The sequence below is a fragment of the Anticarsia gemmatalis genome, chromosome 13 (genome assembly GCF_050436995.1).
Source record: "Anticarsia gemmatalis isolate Benzon Research Colony breed Stoneville strain chromosome 13, ilAntGemm2 primary, whole genome shotgun sequence".
NCBI classification, from domain to species: Eukaryota; Metazoa; Arthropoda; class Insecta; order Lepidoptera; family Erebidae; genus Anticarsia; species Anticarsia gemmatalis.
This window is the reverse complement of record NC_134757.1, coordinates 7,848,411-7,865,553: the sequence shown is the minus strand read 5'-3', so window position 1 is coordinate 7,865,553 and position 17,143 is coordinate 7,848,411. Positions and strand designations below refer to the sequence as shown.

At 34.4% G+C, this 17,143-nt stretch overlaps 2 protein-coding genes and 1 long non-coding RNA gene across 4 annotated transcripts in view; 1 reads left to right on the top strand and 2 right to left on the bottom strand.

Annotated features, from left to right (window-relative positions):
* CenB1A (Centaurin beta 1A) overlaps window positions 1–5,379 on the top strand; it is a 29,168-nt gene extending 23,789 nt beyond the window's left edge. Inside the window, exon 20 of the mRNA XM_076121371.1 lies at window positions 81–5,379. Coding sequence (XP_075977486.1) covers window positions 81–100 — 20 coding nt within the window. The 3' untranslated portion in view covers window positions 101–5,379. The remainder of the gene's footprint in view (window positions 1–80) is intronic.
* A 239-nt stretch (window positions 5,380–5,618) lies between these two features.
* LOC142977475 (uncharacterized) lies at window positions 5,619–8,902 on the bottom strand. 2 transcript variants are annotated; one of them, XM_076121372.1, is made up of 7 exons: window positions 8,695–8,902; window positions 8,017–8,158; window positions 7,559–7,657; window positions 7,288–7,389; window positions 7,071–7,219; window positions 6,718–6,910; window positions 5,619–6,502 (listed from the first exon to the last, which is right to left on the bottom strand). In XM_076121372.1, the coding sequence occupies exons 1-7, from the start codon at window positions 8,779–8,781 to the stop codon at window positions 6,321–6,323; spliced, it is 954 nt and encodes a 317-aa protein (XP_075977487.1). In that variant the 5' UTR covers window positions 8,782–8,902; the 3' UTR covers window positions 5,619–6,320. The 2 variants fall into 2 exon arrangements, with proteins under 2 accessions (XP_075977487.1, XP_075977488.1); XM_076121373.1 differs by having other exon boundaries at window positions 6,733–6,910; window positions 8,695–8,898.
* Window positions 8,903–10,391: 1,489 nt separating this feature from the next.
* On the bottom strand, window positions 10,392–14,338 carry LOC142977831 (uncharacterized). Its single transcript, XR_012959725.1, has 3 exons — window positions 14,071–14,338; window positions 11,941–12,074; window positions 10,392–11,542 (listed from the first exon to the last, which is right to left on the bottom strand). It is a non-coding gene; the product is annotated as an uncharacterized LOC142977831 (long non-coding RNA).
* Window positions 14,339–17,143: the final 2,805 nt, after the last annotated feature.

Sequence of the window (17,143 nt, the reverse complement as noted above, 5' to 3'; positions counted from 1 at the left end):
CTGTGAACTCTATACTTCAACACGGAATTTGATTAACCCTTTTGCAATAAGTGAAGCTATAATTTAAATATTTCACACAGGTGAACAGCAGAGCGAATGACGCAGCGAGTCCGGCGGTCGGCGCCGATGGCTGTGGTAGCACCACCTACTTACTGTTACAGTACTACCGTACGTATACTGCCTATCTATCGATAACTGTAGTCTACGACCTGTACGTACTCGCTCCACTGCTTATCGCTAGTAACGCGATGACAGCTCGCTCTATTAGCTGAGTAACTACGACCGGTATCTGCAATTGCGAAAACCTGTTAGACCGTTTTCAATAATTAATCCATAAAAAAGATTACAATTGCGATAGGCACTTAGATATTGTTTTTTTTATACTGTTAACTAAATAGAGTTAACTAAAAGTCTATCATTTATTACAGGTATATTATTGAAAACGGTCATTTTGATGTCGAATTCGGATAAACATCAGCCTGCCTCTTTAATGTCGTTGTATGTGGTTTGTGAAAGTTGTTGTTAGTTATAATTAAAACAGAATATTGGCCAATGTTTTTTGATATTTTATCGTTATATTTGTACTCCTTCTCAACAGCTTACTTTAACAAGTTACTTTTGACACTTTTGTAAATAATTTATAGTAATTTATGAGCATAATCTCGATGCACAGGTTCGAAACTGATAAAAAAATTATCTAAAGTCTTTCCATTTTATAGAGAATAAAAACTATCGCGGTATTTATAGTTAGGAACGATATTACTTGGATATTCTGAAACTGTTAAATTTGTTGTAATACACAACGGTAATGGTGCGTACAGGTCCAAGCAATGTAACATCTGATCAGATTGTGCCACGAAATGCGCCTTAAGAAACCTCAATGCGTCCCCTTCTAAAGATTGGGAAAATTAAGGATTTCGCGCGTGACTTATAACGTTCGTAGCGTGCACGTATCGTACACGCCCGTGCACATAAAGTTGTGAAACTCGTGAAAGGCAAACTCATGCATTACATGTAATGCTTGATACGCATATTCGAGTCGGTATTAATTGGCCAAGCCAGTAAAATCGGACATGTGTAGATGAATGTTCGGAAAAATATTACACCCGATCGGCACTAATCCGTATAAGTGCCGATCGGGCATAATATTTTTCGCTTGCGACGATAATGTGACATTTCGAAAACCTCAATTTTACAGTAAACCATTTTTAAACTTTTGTTGTTCTAGTGCTACACTGCGATAGTTACGTAACTTTCTCTCGTTCCGCCGCCATTTTTGGAGTAAAAAATATCGCATTTTTGTAGAATAAAGAGCGCATTAAGGCGTTATCAAATAACTAAAGAAAAATAAATTGTATTTTTCGAATTCGGTTTTACCGCCCGGCTAGACCGATTAATGTCGAACCGAATGTGTAGCAAGCCTCACATTGCATGCATCTGTACATGTATTCATACTAAGTAATTTAAAAGGCTGTTAAGACCTGTCCAAGTCTCACCAACGTGTTTCGAATCTTTTATTAAGTAAAACTTATTTCTTATACTTTTATATTATGCGAAAATTAAAGTGATATGGTTGCTGTTTTCAAACAAACATTGTTCCAAATAATATTGTATGTTTAATTTTGAATTGGTCAGTAAATGTTATTGTTATTGAATATACAATGAATTGATGTGATTATATTATGCATACGAAACCATCATATTTAACCAGTGGTATATTGTGATCTCTGATATTTTATGAGGCTTATTAGATGATGAAATTTAAAAATAACTAAAATGCTGCCAAATCACATAATCAATTTTGTATACTTATGCCTTAGGACAAAATTTTAACGTGTTATCTACAATAATCATCAAGTAAGCTGTCTTTTTCACTGACACTCTCTTTTTCTCACATTGAACGTGACAAAATACTATATAACTAATCAGAGCTCACACAACGTTTATTAGTGCGACAGAAAGTAAGCAACTATAGGTATTCAACACTGTATCGTGTATGTTTAGAAAAGCTTCTGACTTACGGCCAGTGCCAATGACACGGATAGACTTATCTAGATAGAAATAATAACTATTGCCTACCAACAACAGCCTTCAATTATTTCGAGATGCAAACATTTTTATCCTAATCTCTATTTAAAGTTAACAATATTGACATCAGCCAGTACTGTTTTTATTTCAACTCTTAGAGGTTAACCCTTACTTTTGGAATGGGAAAGACATAAAACAAAACAATAAGTAATTTAAACCTGTTATTACTTACCCCCGGTTTCTGAGCACATTCAACGGTAGTTTATCTATTCAATAGCGGTTTTTTTATATGAGTTTTAACACTTAGTGGGCTACATTAACTGCTGTTGATAATTGTTTAGACTACCTAAAATTCAGATAAAATTAAGTAATATATTACAATTTTTAATAACAAGTGAAAACACCGAGTTTGTCTATATACTCTTACTAAGCCTTTCCTTAAATAATTTTAAACCAAACTTCATAGAAACTGACAAATTGAATTTTCGAGTTATTTGTTAATAAGTTTTCATAGTGTTTAATTGTGCTTGCGTACAGGTGTTATAGATATAATATACATATTCAACATAATATGATAAATAATGGTGTACAAGCTTAGATTGTAAGCATGTCGTGTTGAAAGGTGGCATAAAGGCTTTAAATGTAAAGTCAGCTTCAAAAATATGTAAACACTGACACATTTTTAATCATACTACTAGTAAGAAAATATCAATGTGACATTTTCTTGCCAATGAAACAATACAGTGCCAGTAAAATTACTTTTGAAGTTAGTCTATAGTAGTAACTTCACTATATTGATAAAAATACTTGAAAATTCCATTAGCTTAAAAGTCTGACAACCAGTCTTACTCATGGTTACCGTGTTAAAACACAGGTAGGTCGGTTAGGCAATCGCTTTATGTATAAAACTGGTATTCAGTTGCATCCGCTTAGCTGATGATGTGTTGATAAAAGTACTTGTGGTAATGTGACGGTGCATACATATTCTTGACGCTGACTGGAACTAAACATGTTAGTACTATGTTAAAGGCACTAATTATATCCTATATATAACTTTTAAAAAGCTTTCAAATATGTAAACATGTGCTGAATTAAATTACCTACTAGGTCTAAGAACGAACATTGTATTTGTTTAGCAGTACGCGTAGCATCGATTATAAATAGTATATTGTGTATCGCCATATAACAAAGAGTGGTGTGATTTGTTTTTATATAACCAAAGATTTAATTATTGGTTTAATAAGATGTATAACTAAGTTGGCGTCCGGCTTTTTTTTATTACGTGTGCTTATAAAAAATATAATAATTTATCATTGCGTAATTGGCAACATTCCTTTAAAAAACAAATAAAGCCATTCCAATAAATCGCATTTATTATATTTTTTTTCTTTTTGGGCTCAGTAGTGAATCTCAGTTTAAGCTTATTAATATAAATAAATTTCGAGTATATTTTTTTATCTTATTTTAGTGCGTAAATATTACCTTCCTAAATATTCCATAGGCTGCCTGTGTGAAGTGGTGAAGCAATGTCTCAAAAGGAAATTATATGGTTAACTATAAATTTGAATTCCTTTTTTAATATTTGTACTACGACTGAACTGAAATTGCAACGGTGCTTTAAATTTTCCGGTGTTATATCAATATATTACTTTTGTTTTTACTTTTCTTTACAATTGCTTTAATTAGTAAACATTAGCCCTATTAAATATTAATGACTAATGACTAAATAGGATGTCTCACTTTTTCTATTGTGTGTGTCAATGAGAAAGGCCTAACTCTATACTTAGGTCATGTTTATTATATTGTATGACAAGAAGCTGAAAATTCAACTGAATTACGCAAGAAAACAATAGTATTTTTAAAATAAATTTAAGATGTGGCTGACATTTTTTATGTAAAATTGCTCAATAATAACACTATCTCAGTTTTCCTTTAGAGACTATGCTTCATCTACCAAAAATAAAATCCGTATAATTAACTATTTCGATGAATTTACCTCTAAGTTTAAAGTTTTATACATAACGTTAAAGCTTTGTTACGTGTTATTATGAAGTTTTAAATCACGAATGAAATTAAATACGCTACACGTTTATTATATTACAAAAATATGAAATCAATGTGTGGTTTATGATATTTTGAATGATAAATTATCGAATTTATATAATACTTTCGAATTGTTAAAATGAATATTGTGCTAATATGAAACAAATATAAAAGTTTATATTCTTGGTGGCGCAAAGGCTTTTAAAAACAATGATAACACATGCATTTTTTTGTAAACCATCTTAATCAAAGCAACTTATACATTATACGAGCCGATCCGGCTCAGTGTTGGCTGCAGTTCAAAGACATGATTATTTAAAAAAAGACCTGGCCATATGTTTTTATGGATCAGTGATTGGCGTGTTCTTGTCATTGATTATAAAAACCTGAACGCCACCTTTTACAATAGGCTTGGGCAGACGAAGGACTTTATCCGATACAATATCGATAAAATCCCTGCATCACGAATAATATGGACAGAATGCGGTTCTTTAATAACTTGTATGAGTTTAAATAGATGTATTGTGGAGGTAAAACGTCAAAGATTGTCCCTCGTTTGCGCAGGCCTTAAAACATTAAAATTTATGGAAACGTTTAAGTCCGTAACGTACAAGAATCATTGCGATTTTAGCTTGGAAAATAAAGTTATTATGCTGAATTTTACCAAGTTCAGTGCCATTGCAAGACCCTTTGTTGATTAACATCATGCCAAAATTGTCAAATGACATACTATATATTAATATTTGACAATTTTGCCACTCCAGGTTTGACGATGATTTTCAGTTAAAACGTAATGTTATGTATTTTGTTTGGGGTCTATATGTTACTGACAAGGCTCGTTACATGAAATAAAATAAATAAAAATAAATTTAACCTATCAATGTCCCACTGCTGGGCAAGGGTCTCCTCCCGTAATGAGGGAGAGGTTAGGCCTCAAGCGGTTATATCGCACCCCCGGTGCAATACTGTCACTTATGCAAAAATGTAGTTTTTCAGGAGAAGCATTTAAAACATTGATGAACCTCACACAGCAATGACTTTATTAGATATCTACAGATAAATGAATAGCTCATATTATAATGTCAATTTTTCCCTTTACTTTTGCATAAATAATGATAGAGGTGATTTAAAACCATTACTACATATGTAAGTACATAAGTAATTCATCTTTTACAAAAGTGACAGTGTTGCACCAGGGGTGCGATATGTATTGTTATGAAATGTTCTACCACATAAACTTAATACTCTGTTACATTGTTATTGTAACGTCTATTACTATTGTAGTATTTGAATAAAATATTGTGAAGATATGTGTTTTTTTTATTTATTTCATCTATCTGTATAAATAAAATCGAATCACCGAAATGTATGGATTGGATTGGATAATAATTATTTAATATGCTTGCAACTGTCGGGACTGGGTTTGTTTGGGATCAATGGGATCAAAATTCCCATGGGAACGAACGGGATCAAGTTGTGCTAAACCCGGACTGGTTTTACAAATGGTGTTCCAAGCGTAGCATTGGTGTTTAAAATGAAAGAATGAATACACAAAAATAAGTATATTTGAATATGTATGTATACCATAACGGATGAGAAAAATTTTTCATTGGTACATATAGTATGATTTTAACATCAAAATTTGGCTGTGGATACAGTCGATCAATAATTGTAATAGTGTGAATTTAAAATGAATTAATATTAAGAATAAATTCATTACTAAACGATACATTACTAATTGCGTGATCTCAAAAAAAATCTATATAGTTATAAATACAATAATGTTTTAATCAACTGTTGACATTTAATAACATTAGATGATAATATTTAAAAACCAATGAAAAATTAATTGAAGTTTTGGAATAGCAGGATATTATCTGATACCATTTATTCTGAAAAAAAAGCATGTCCCGCACGCTTTGTGGGTAGATAGTTGTAATGTTTTGTCGTTTATTATTCTACTACATTTAATAGAATGATAAACATTTAGCAACAGTAGTAATACACTTATACGATCTCCTGTTTGAAAATACTAAGTAAAATATTTACATCAGAAAACCGTATACTTCAAATGATCTCAGATAATGTACCTATGTGCGAAACTCTATTTGTATAAGATTTCATCGAAACAGCGGGAATTCAAACTAAGTAAGTAATGAGAATAGATCCTCTAGGTGTCTATCTAGGTTTCAAAAGAGAAAATATGATTATTATTTTAGAATATCGACCTAGTGAACATTACTGCGTAATTAGTTGATTCCGAAGTTGGACCATAAAGAAGCGGAGTATGAGAGGCCTGGGTTGGCGGGCGAGGTGACCGGAGAAGCGGCGGGCGCGGTTGGACCGCCGGGCGCGGCGCCGTGGCGAGCCCCGCCCAGCAACAGCGACGTCGATGGAGGCACGCGTCGTCGTGACGCTAGACCACTGGACCCTGTTCAGATATACAAAGTTATTTACAAAAAATCTATAACAGTTACATTTAAAAGTTTAACCATTTAAACTGATGATCTCAGCAGACTGGTAGCACTTGGTATGGATCATATGAGTAAGTACATAAACAGAGTAGAAAGAGTATGTAATTGGTACCTAAACCAAGTATAATATTGAAAGTCAGTGAAAAAGACATTATTTGGCGTGTCGCTTTACCACAATGGTTCTCACCGGTGTCGGCACCTTCGGGGCAGTACTTGATGGTGTGCGCGCGGTCGCCGGTGGCGCCACAGCGCGGACAGCGGAAGGCGCGTAGCACTGGACACAGCACGCGGCCGCGCCAGTCCTTCAGCGCGTGCGATGAGTAACACTCCTCGTTCTCACCATTGTTCTTACAGAATGCACACTCCTGAGGAAAACAACAATTTCGTATCGATACGGGCCAAATATATTGGTACTGTGATTAGACTTTCTTGACAGACGTCGTCACGCGATTGTGGCACCAGTTGTAACAAACGAAAATCGAATGACATAAATCAATTTAGAGATTGGCATAAAGTTGTACTTACATTAGGTAAGGCACGGCGCATACGCCTATCGCTTCGAGCTTTAGCGACCTCTTGGAGCAACTCGTAAAGTAAGCTAGGGCGAATGGAACGCAGTACCGACAACTGTTCTCGGGTCAACATTGACACGTAGTTATTAGCCGACGACAAACCTGGAACAAAGTGATTGTTAGATACTGTTTAGGTTTAATTATAACATTTTTTTACGATTGGTACTCACTTTTGATAAGGAAGTCGAAAGTATCCATCATTTCGTTGTTTCTATTAGAGCTTTGCATATCAGACCAAACACCCGATGATGACGAATCTGAACGGTTGTAACCTGTAATACATTAGCAAAAAAACGTTAAAAAGTTTAACATTTAATCAATTTTTTTGTAACTCAAAACCAGGGGTTTCCAGCCTTTTCTTAGTCTGGGACCACTTTTATACCACTACTCAAAACCAATATGTATACCAATATGGTAGATACCAATTACCAATATACCTACCTGTGAAATAATTGTTTAGACTGCTATCGTCATTGAAGACGTCGGATCCGTTCAAACGAATGTTTGTTAGCAGTTCCTCCATTTCGGCGACGGAAGGCGCTGAAAACGAAAAAGTTTGGTTTTGACAAAGTTAATGGCTACCTGTTTAATGTATAATTAAGTAAATTACTATGCAGGGCATGACAATGAGAATTATTTGCGCAGAACAGAACAGGGCGTATTAATTTTATGATCTTTATCCAGGTAGGTACTTCGTAGGTATTTTTAAAAGAACAGTAGCGTGATTCTGTACAGTCGGTACTGTCGAGTATCGAAAGTTTGACATTTAGAATGTACTGCCAAAATATTTCGTACGACGCCATACAAAATTTCTCGATGGCAGGTCGGTTGTCGAGAATCTAGCTACAGTTCCTATGTGATAAAATGATGAATGATGAATTAATCATGTAGGTAATCACCTGAATCTGCAACCCGGGGCTCCTGCTGGCTCAGCATGTTTAATAATTCGTTGCCAGCGAGCCCGGACATCATAGGGGTCATGGAAGACAACACCGCGTCCTGGTTGCCCGAATTCCTAGTGTCCGCGAATGCGTAACTATCCTGTGTGACAAATACGAGAGAGATTAATATAAACCAGATAAGTATAGTACCTACACTGTCGATAGATCATTAGATGAGAGTATCGCTTTGCTTAGACAATCACACCTAACGACAAACACCGGTGACATTTACCCCGGTCTACTAAATATATCATAATCTTACCCTTCGGAATGTGGGTAAATGAAAATATCGTCAGGAAAATTTACATCTCCATCTCTTGAAAAGCTAGGCCTATTTAAGGTACGCAACCAGCTATAGTTTTGTAATGGGCTAACGGCTAGCTCACATTATAATAACTAGTGAAATGCATATCGGTGCGACCAATTTTATCAAAACTGTTTAATCATGCACTAATTTCGAAAACCACGTGTTTCGTTACACACATTAATCCTGAGTCTGGAATTATAATATAATTAAATATTATCTAGTCATAATTTATTATTTATTATTACTTTATAAAATGCAGTCATCGTTTTAAGTTGTGGGTAGGTAGTAGGTAGGTAAAGCAGCAGTGATAAGTAATTAACAGTACTTACAGTTGTAGTTGTAGAATTAGGTTCACCGGCTAGAGTAAAAATAGGTTTCTGTTCCTCGGGAGCGAAGTTACCAGAAACTGAATCCATTTTTATCAATAAGCTTAGTAAAAAAGATACCAACGCAGGAGATAAAATGTTGCTCGTTTGACGCCCGCGATGAAAAGGATGAGCTGCACTGGCGAGCCACAATTTATACTAAGAACATTATTACATCTACACAGATATAAATATGTGTAATAAACTTGTTTTGAACTTTAATAAACGACTACCTTCATCTTACATTTATAAGTATAACTTTTAAAAATACTGGTAATTCGTTGCTGATATTGATACGTTTAAACTTTGATTTAATCTAATCGAATATATCGGTTATAACCGCAATAGACTTTCCGTCGATGAAAATAAATTTCTATAGATTCCGCACAATGGAACGTATGTGGGTAGTAGAAAATAAACAGGCAGAGTGGCGACATTACAAACTTGCAAAGGAATGCTGATTGCAATGAATGATCACGAATATTTTTTTATGTAGGATTTAACTTTATTGACCAGAACATATTTCAATATCTAAACTACAGATTTAACTAAGTCTTAATAAAATGTTATTTTTTAAACTATTTTAAGTCGTCAAACAATCTATATATTATGTACTTAAGTATGTTTCATTAAGGCTTAAGCTATAAATACCTATTATTAAACTACAAATATAAGATGAGGTGCTTTACATGATAGATATGACTAGATTACTTTATATCTAGCACAGATTGAAACGGATTCCACATATTATCACTACCTCGATCATTCTTACAATATACTTACTTAAATTTATGAAAACCAATCAGCCGACCTTTTCTTTACACTGCCTACGTTTAGCGTCCTTATTCCAAAGAAATGAGGCAAAAAGCCGGCGAAAGATTCGGCGAAAAACATAATTTATGTTAAACTAGATGAGAAGGAGGCAATGTCTGTAGCAAAGGGTTTGTTGCGCAATTAATCAACTATCTTAACTATTTAAATGTGATTTAGATTTAAATATTAGGCCAGGGAAAAAGTCCTTTCGCATTATAGTATGTATGAACTTGTAATAAAATCTTTTCTCTACACAAAAAAGCTCGATATTTGGTTATCTCACGAGCTCACTGAAAGATACCTATTGAACCGTGTAGGAACTCATTTGTGATTCTTGAAGCCAAAGAGATTTTATTACAAGTTCATACATACTATAATGCGAAAAGACTTTTTTCCCGACCTAATACAAGGAGGGATAACTAGTATTCGCCTCACGTCCAACATTGTTGTGTGCAGTGTTTAAAATCTATGGCTGAAATATTGCTGTTGCCGTTGTTGTTTTAAATGCTTTGAGTCCCACCAGGACATAATTAATCTACCTAAGTATGTTGTTTTCTCTCTCTCTCTCTTCTTTTGTTTATAAGTGGACATGGCGCACAACAAATTACTTACCCCCCGTTTCTGAGGTACATTTAGCGGCAGTTTATCTATTCAATAGCGCTTAAACTCATATAAAAAACGCTATTGAATAGATAAACTTCTCTAGTTTCTAGTAGTCTATTACTAGCCGAAAACAAGAGATTTAAGCCTAAAGTTACAGGTGACGGAGACATAATCTAACGACTCCGAGGATTTTAGTTAAGTATCTTAGTGTTCACTTATATTTTGGGCCTGCAAATAAAAAAACATTCTGTGGTCGACCATTTATTTTTACTAAAAACTTTTACAAAAATATTCTAATAATAACTTAATTTTATTATTTTAAAATTATATTAAATCTATCTGTATACAAGTAAATAGGAACTTAAAATGACGTACATGCTTGTTTATATGCGTCGGTAAGTAATTTGACTTCAATTGACAATGTAAGTCTAGGTAGGTACTTATGAATTAAGTATTTATTAGTTAGGTAATTATTAACTACTAAGTACTTTTATTGTAATTATATTACATATATGATGAAATGGATGATATGACAATACATAATTACAATATGTGAATAAATAAACATTCTTAAATGAACGTCTGTAGAGTTTAATTGCTAGTTGAATCAAACAATATGTACTACTTACATACATATATTGGTAGTAAAAATACCGGGGATAAATACAATGGTTAATTTGTATCATGGTGACTTATTGTAAAAAGCGATAGTCACAGATTTACTAAATGAATAAAGGCAGAAGATCATCATAAAGGATCTTGAGCATTTACCGACAAGGGTTTGTAAATGAAAGTTAACCGCACTTCGAGCTGTACTGTACCATAAAGATACTAGACAATTGAGTGGCGTATGTGCATAGAAAAACAAGAATGGGTTAAAAATATATTATTATGCAACACATAGAAGTAAAGGACTAATTCAGTTACGTGAATCAAATTACTGCATAATTATGTGAGATCACTTCGCGTTTTCGCGTAAACGCTTGATCAATTTTGTGAAAATAGAAGGTTAAAATCAGTTTTACGTATAATTTTGGTGAAAAATTACGCTTTATGATCATGAGCAATACTGTTTTGAGAGTATGAATACATACTATTACATACCCACTCGTATCGTTACAGAAATTGAACTTTGCATAAAAACGCTGCGTCAAATTAGTGTTGAGTCAAAAATGGGTTGTGTTGTTGAATTGTTGATGGTGTGATGCTGCACTGTGAAGGTTCGGTGGATGGGGTGATAGTTAATACATCAGTCGGCGCCATGACGTGTGGTGGGCACTAACTGTCTTCGATATTTATCAGCTTGTCTCCAGGCGCTCTGCAGTGGTGCACATACGCGTTTACCGCAGAATCGTCCTCATCCGCCTGACACATCAGGTCTGGAGGGCATACGCAACTATCGAAAGAATAATGTGCATGATTAAACTAACAATAATTATACAACAGCGATAACTCCCACGCAAGTGGTTGAAGGTTGGAACTCAAAAACCAAAGACTTTCCGATGTGCGTTTTAGAAACATTACCCCTTGTTCTAACGGCGAAAGAAAATATTGTGATGCCACATTGCATGTCTGAGAGTTCTTAAAGATATGCTTAGTCCCCAACCCGCACTTTTCCATACGATAAACTCCAAGTTGCGTTGATCTTTTTCTCATTTCGGGAGGAGAACCTTGACCATCAGTGGGAATTTAATGAGTCAAAATTATACATTTATTTATTACATAGTTTAAACGTGATCATTCTCGTATAACAATTAAACGAGTAATTGATAGTTATAATCAGATTGAACTTACTATTTATTGAGGACATAAAGCTGTTGTACTCGATGGGAGTGCGAGTATGTTGTCCAAGCGCATGGTGTTGTACTTGCGCATTCGATTAATACTGATGAATTTGCGTCAGTAGATTGTTCAGTGGGTTTTGCTCGCTGTAACGTGAACTACATACTAAAGTAAGTCGATCTATACTCTATACTTATATTATAAAGCTGAAGAGTTTGTTTGTTTGTTTGAACGCGCTAATCTCGGAAACTACTGATGTGATTTGGAAAATTCTTTGACTGTTGGATAGCCTATTTATTGAGGAAGGCTATAGGCTATATAACGCTACGACTAAAAGGAGCAGAGCACCAGTAAAAAATGTTACGAAAACGGGGAAAATCATGACCTATTCTCTCTTTTGTGACGCAAGCGAAGCAGCGCGAGTCAACTAGTGGATTGATATAACTGGTGTCCGCTGCGGTCTGTGAGAAAAATAATTAACACACTTTTCATTAGCTTGGTATGTATCGGTATTATGAAGTTGTATCTCTTTCACTGACGCCACCTGAATCATTGCTATTGATTGTCACCCGCCCATGATGACGAAAGAAACCGTATTTATTTGATTGTCAAAAAAGGCGAGAATTACAAAAAAAAATATCACTCAGAATAACTATTAAAATATTTAGATAGCAAGTATTATAAGCGAATAGGTGTAATAGAAATAAAATCCTACAAGATCCGGGTTAATAATCTATGACAGATTCCCAACAAATAAATATCTGTTCTTCTATTAAGGCCTGCTTATTTTGCACACAGACCACCAGCATTATTTATTAACTAGCTGACCCGCGCAACTTCGCTTGCGTCTCATAAGAGAGAATGCGTCATAATTTTCCCCGTTTTTGTAACATTTCTCGTTGCTACTCCGCTCCTTTTGGTCGTAGCGTGATGATATATAGCCTATAGCCTTCCTCAATAAATAGGCTATCTAATACTGAAAGAATTTTTCAAATCGGACCAGTAGTTCCTGAGATTAGCGCGTTCAAACAAACAAACAAACAAACTCTTCAGCTTTATAATATTAGTATAGATCAGAGATGTTTTCAGTAGGTACAAGTCGGTGCATCTTATCTCACTTATATGCCTACGTCATATTTCATGGAAAACAATAAAAAGCAATAACAAAAAATCTTTTATCCATTCCTGATTCATTTAAAGAAGTCCAGTCTCGATCTCGGTCGAAATTGCAGACCTAAATTGAAATCTTGAACGAATTCCCTACAGTTTTTAGCGTCTAGTCATATACTTTCTACAATGTATACGATACTACGATTAAATACGACCATTTTGTTGCTGGAAGTTTGTAAACAAAGTACAATGATAACAGATTTATTCTACTCACAAGCTCAAGTATCTTGTTATAAGTCATAGTATGCGAGGGCCTAGTTAATTGATCGTCTACTTTATCGACATAACCGATGAACCGATGAGCAGTCGGTTCAAACAAGATTTCATTATCACTGCTTGTATTAACGTATATAAACCACATAATATAGTAACAATATGCGTTTTATGAATGAGATTGATTGCGTAGTTTTGTGTAAGTATTTTGTTGTTGAGATGGTGAAACTTATTTGTTACAGTACGGTTGTTGCACCCAAAATCTCTTGTTAGTTAATTGGACGAATAACTTTCGTGTTACCTAATTAAGTTAATAAGTTGGTAAGGTAAAGTTTTGTTAGATAAGTGTGGGTAGGCACTGTTAGGAAAATAAACTGACGATTTTTATGGAGCCTTCTAGAATAAGTAAGACGAAATATAAGATGAATGAGATACCCTTTCTGTAATAAGGTATCTGATTAAATCTGTTATACGTTTACGCTTATTTATTACAACGTTTTCTCCATAATGTCAACAATAATTATTTTTAATTTCAATTAAAAGAAAAATAATGGAGTGATAGAAAACGCAAAGTGTAAAGAAAACCAACCCATGAACGGTTTTTTGATAAGCATTTTAATGATTGAATACCTATATTATAGCTACATATCTGGTCATCATTTTCTTATTTTTCCTTTGTTAAAATAAACTTTCACTTAAAACAGGTGCCGCGCAAATGAAATGGTATATGGGTAAGGATAAAAAAAAATAAACACTTACTCTGCTCCGAGGAACCATTGCAGTGGCAGAAACACAAATCACAAAAAATATTATCCACCCTTTCTTCATGGTCACACACAACGACGCGCCTTCTCGACTGAAACAAGTGTGTCTCGCAAAAAACGTTTAGTGGTTGTTAAGAAGATATCGTGGATGTGGTGGAGCGTGCCTGAGCGTGCCGGAGTAGCCACACAACGGGCGGGCACGCCGGCTTATATACCTGCGCTGTCAGGAGGTGAAGAGCGAGGCGGCGCGGGCGAGCCACGGACGAACTGACGACGCCAGCACCACAACACGCCACGGATATCGATATTTAGACGGTGGTCGATTGTCAACAGTGTAAGAAAATTGGATACTTGTATGCAGATTTTTGGATACTGTTAATTACTGTTATCTACCACATCGGCTACCGACCACTGAGTGCCATTCTAGATTTCATATAGAAAAACTGTTGCGCTCAGAACCTATATCGTAAAAACTATTTGCTTTATGTAAAAACGTAAGTTAACGACCGATATTTAAAACAAGAAAGGTTAGTAAAACCTTTCTTGTTTTAAATATCGGTCGTTTGCTAGTCGATAGTAACAACTATACCGAATTTGCGCTGGCAATCAACACCCCTAACGTTTTCTTTAGGTAAGTATTAATTATTAAGGTACATATTAACCTGTAATCTGTGTAGGTTACAAAATATCAACAATACGAAAAAAATTTTTTTGGAAATACTGAAAATTATTTATTACTACTTATATAGGTACTTATTAATGGACTACTGCCAAAAGTTTCTTTGGTAGGACAGTTTCTTTGTAATTAGTACAACGAAATATTTTAGCAATACCTCTATCAACTATTATAACTATATTTTGTGCAGAAAAGTAGCCTGCGGCTTAAATGATGATGACTGTTAATTGCTTTCATGCTCAAGAATCTATAGTAGCAAAAGGTACCAAATTGTTATGGTAAACGCCACTTATTAGTGACAAAACACCCTGGCAAGCTCAGCTAGGGGTGGCAGATCGGAATAAACCGTCTGTAGAGTTGTCCGTAGTAGGTATGTATTTGTTTCTCTATGCTAAATAAAATTTTCATTCATAAATTCGAATGGTTAATACCGCATAATGTCTACGAAAAACAACACATTTCGCAAAAGAATATATTAGAGTTTAAAATTAAGTTTTATTCCTATTTTAGAACAAACCGTCACAAATTTGAATAAAAATACATAACAATACATTTTTCATGTGTCGAATTAGCATAGTCCAGGTGGGGTTGTTGTTTGTTATTGAAACACAATCAGCTTTCCTTCTACTTTTTAATTCTGAAGTCTGTTTTCCAAGAAAACAACATTGGATTTTTACATTTCACACTTTTAACATTATTGATTTATCGTCTTATGAATAAAGAAAAAACAGTAAGAAAATTATAGACATACTTATAGGTAAGTTCTGAGACGCATAGGTGCAAGAAAATCATTTGTTTTAGAATCGTTTAAAATATTAAGGAAAATATTCGGACACTTCGGACACTCGGAACACGATATGATCACATGACCATTTAGTCGATAATTATGAAAATATAAACATGCAGATACAAGACATTTTTAGAAGTTTTTTCTTTTTTGCGTCTCAACTCACGCTAATCATCTAATAATTAAATAACTTTGAAAGACGAGATTGTAAAATCATAATAAGGGCTGGTTGTGCAATGTTTCCACCCATCATACACCGCTACACAAATACATGTATTCCGATACCAATTAAATAAATAAATACCTAATAAATTATTAAGTAGGTAGTAATGCGTCATAATAAGATCAACCAAGAGCGGTCACATGAAAAGTAATCACAAAAGATGTTGCGTACCACGATCATGATAACGGATCGGAAATTCCGGCCAGAAATTAAAAAGATAAGTACTTAGGTAGGTTGTACTTATCTATTTGTGCGTCACTGATTTGGTCTTAACTAATCACCTTTATTTTTCTACCGGCAAGCGGCAGGACTATACATAGGATACTTATTTATGTATCCTGCCAGTATAAGTTAAGCTTAATGGAATTTTCCGAAAAAGCATTCCCTAATAAAGCTAGATACCAAATAATGGCATTTCGGGGTAGGTAGGTACTACCCAATAAATCAATAAAACTTATAAATCAAATAAATTTCATTTCATTTTAATGCTTTATGTGTGAGTATAACTATTTCAGGGAACTCCTTTTAAAACATTTTGCATCTAGACATTATGTTGCAATCTGCGCAATAAACTAATTAATTTTAAGCTTATTAGGTACTTACTTTCATAATTATGAAATTAACTACGCAGCGTCTTTAACGGTCTTATAGTTACGGAGATATGCGCCCGCGCAGCTGCTATCATGACGTCAACCATTGAGGGCTCTCGGTTGACCTTTCGACCCATTCATTCAGAGATCTCAACAAAATCCAATAAATAACCCTTGAGCAATACGACGTATTCTTATCAAACAAAACAATGACCAATGACTTAGAAAAATTTGCGCCTGATAAGGGAACGGGCCTCACAAAGTAGATAATGGGAGGGTTGCCACCTATTCTAATGGAAAATTCGGGACAAATAATAGAGTTGAGGGCATTTCTCAGAAATGAAGTGTTTTTGCATAATTTATCTGGCAAAATTTTAGATTCTTATTTTGGCGATAATATCGCAGTAATATCATAGCGTTTTCAAAAAGATACTCGATAATAGCGGAGGCCCTCCTGTAGACGCATTAGTTAATGAAATACAATGTTTTAAAATTTTTGATTACCAGCGGAATGAGATGTGACCAGGTGGATGAGAAATAAGGCACAGGTAAATTAGAAAAATGTGAAATAAAAAACGCAAGCAGCCGTTTCTTTGGCTTATAATAAATAAATCACAGTCACAATTAGGAACACTTCCAGGTAAACTCTTAAGAACCTTAGTAAATCGGAAAAAAGTGTTGAGAAATGTAAAAATAGTCCACATCTTCAAAACTATTATAAAGCTCGTATAAATATGATCAAGATACACTTGAATAAGACAAGTACATGATCAGGATCATATAATTTACTTA

What these genes read in the sequence shown, in the direction of transcription:
- LOC142977475 (XM_076121372.1), bottom strand. Translation starts at nt 8,781, where the DNA reads ATGGATTCAGTTTCTGGTAACTTCGCTCCCGAGGAACAGAAACCTATT. An exon ending in CTAATTCTACAACTACAACT is followed by an intron (nt 8,159 to 8,694) that starts GTAAGTACTGTT and finishes TTTGTCACACAG; the next exon opens with GATAGTTACGCATTCGCGGA. An exon ending in GCCCCGGGTTGCAGATTCAG is followed by an intron (nt 7,658 to 8,016) that starts GTGATTACCTAC and finishes TTTCGTTTTCAG; the next exon opens with CGCCTTCCGTCGCCGAAATG.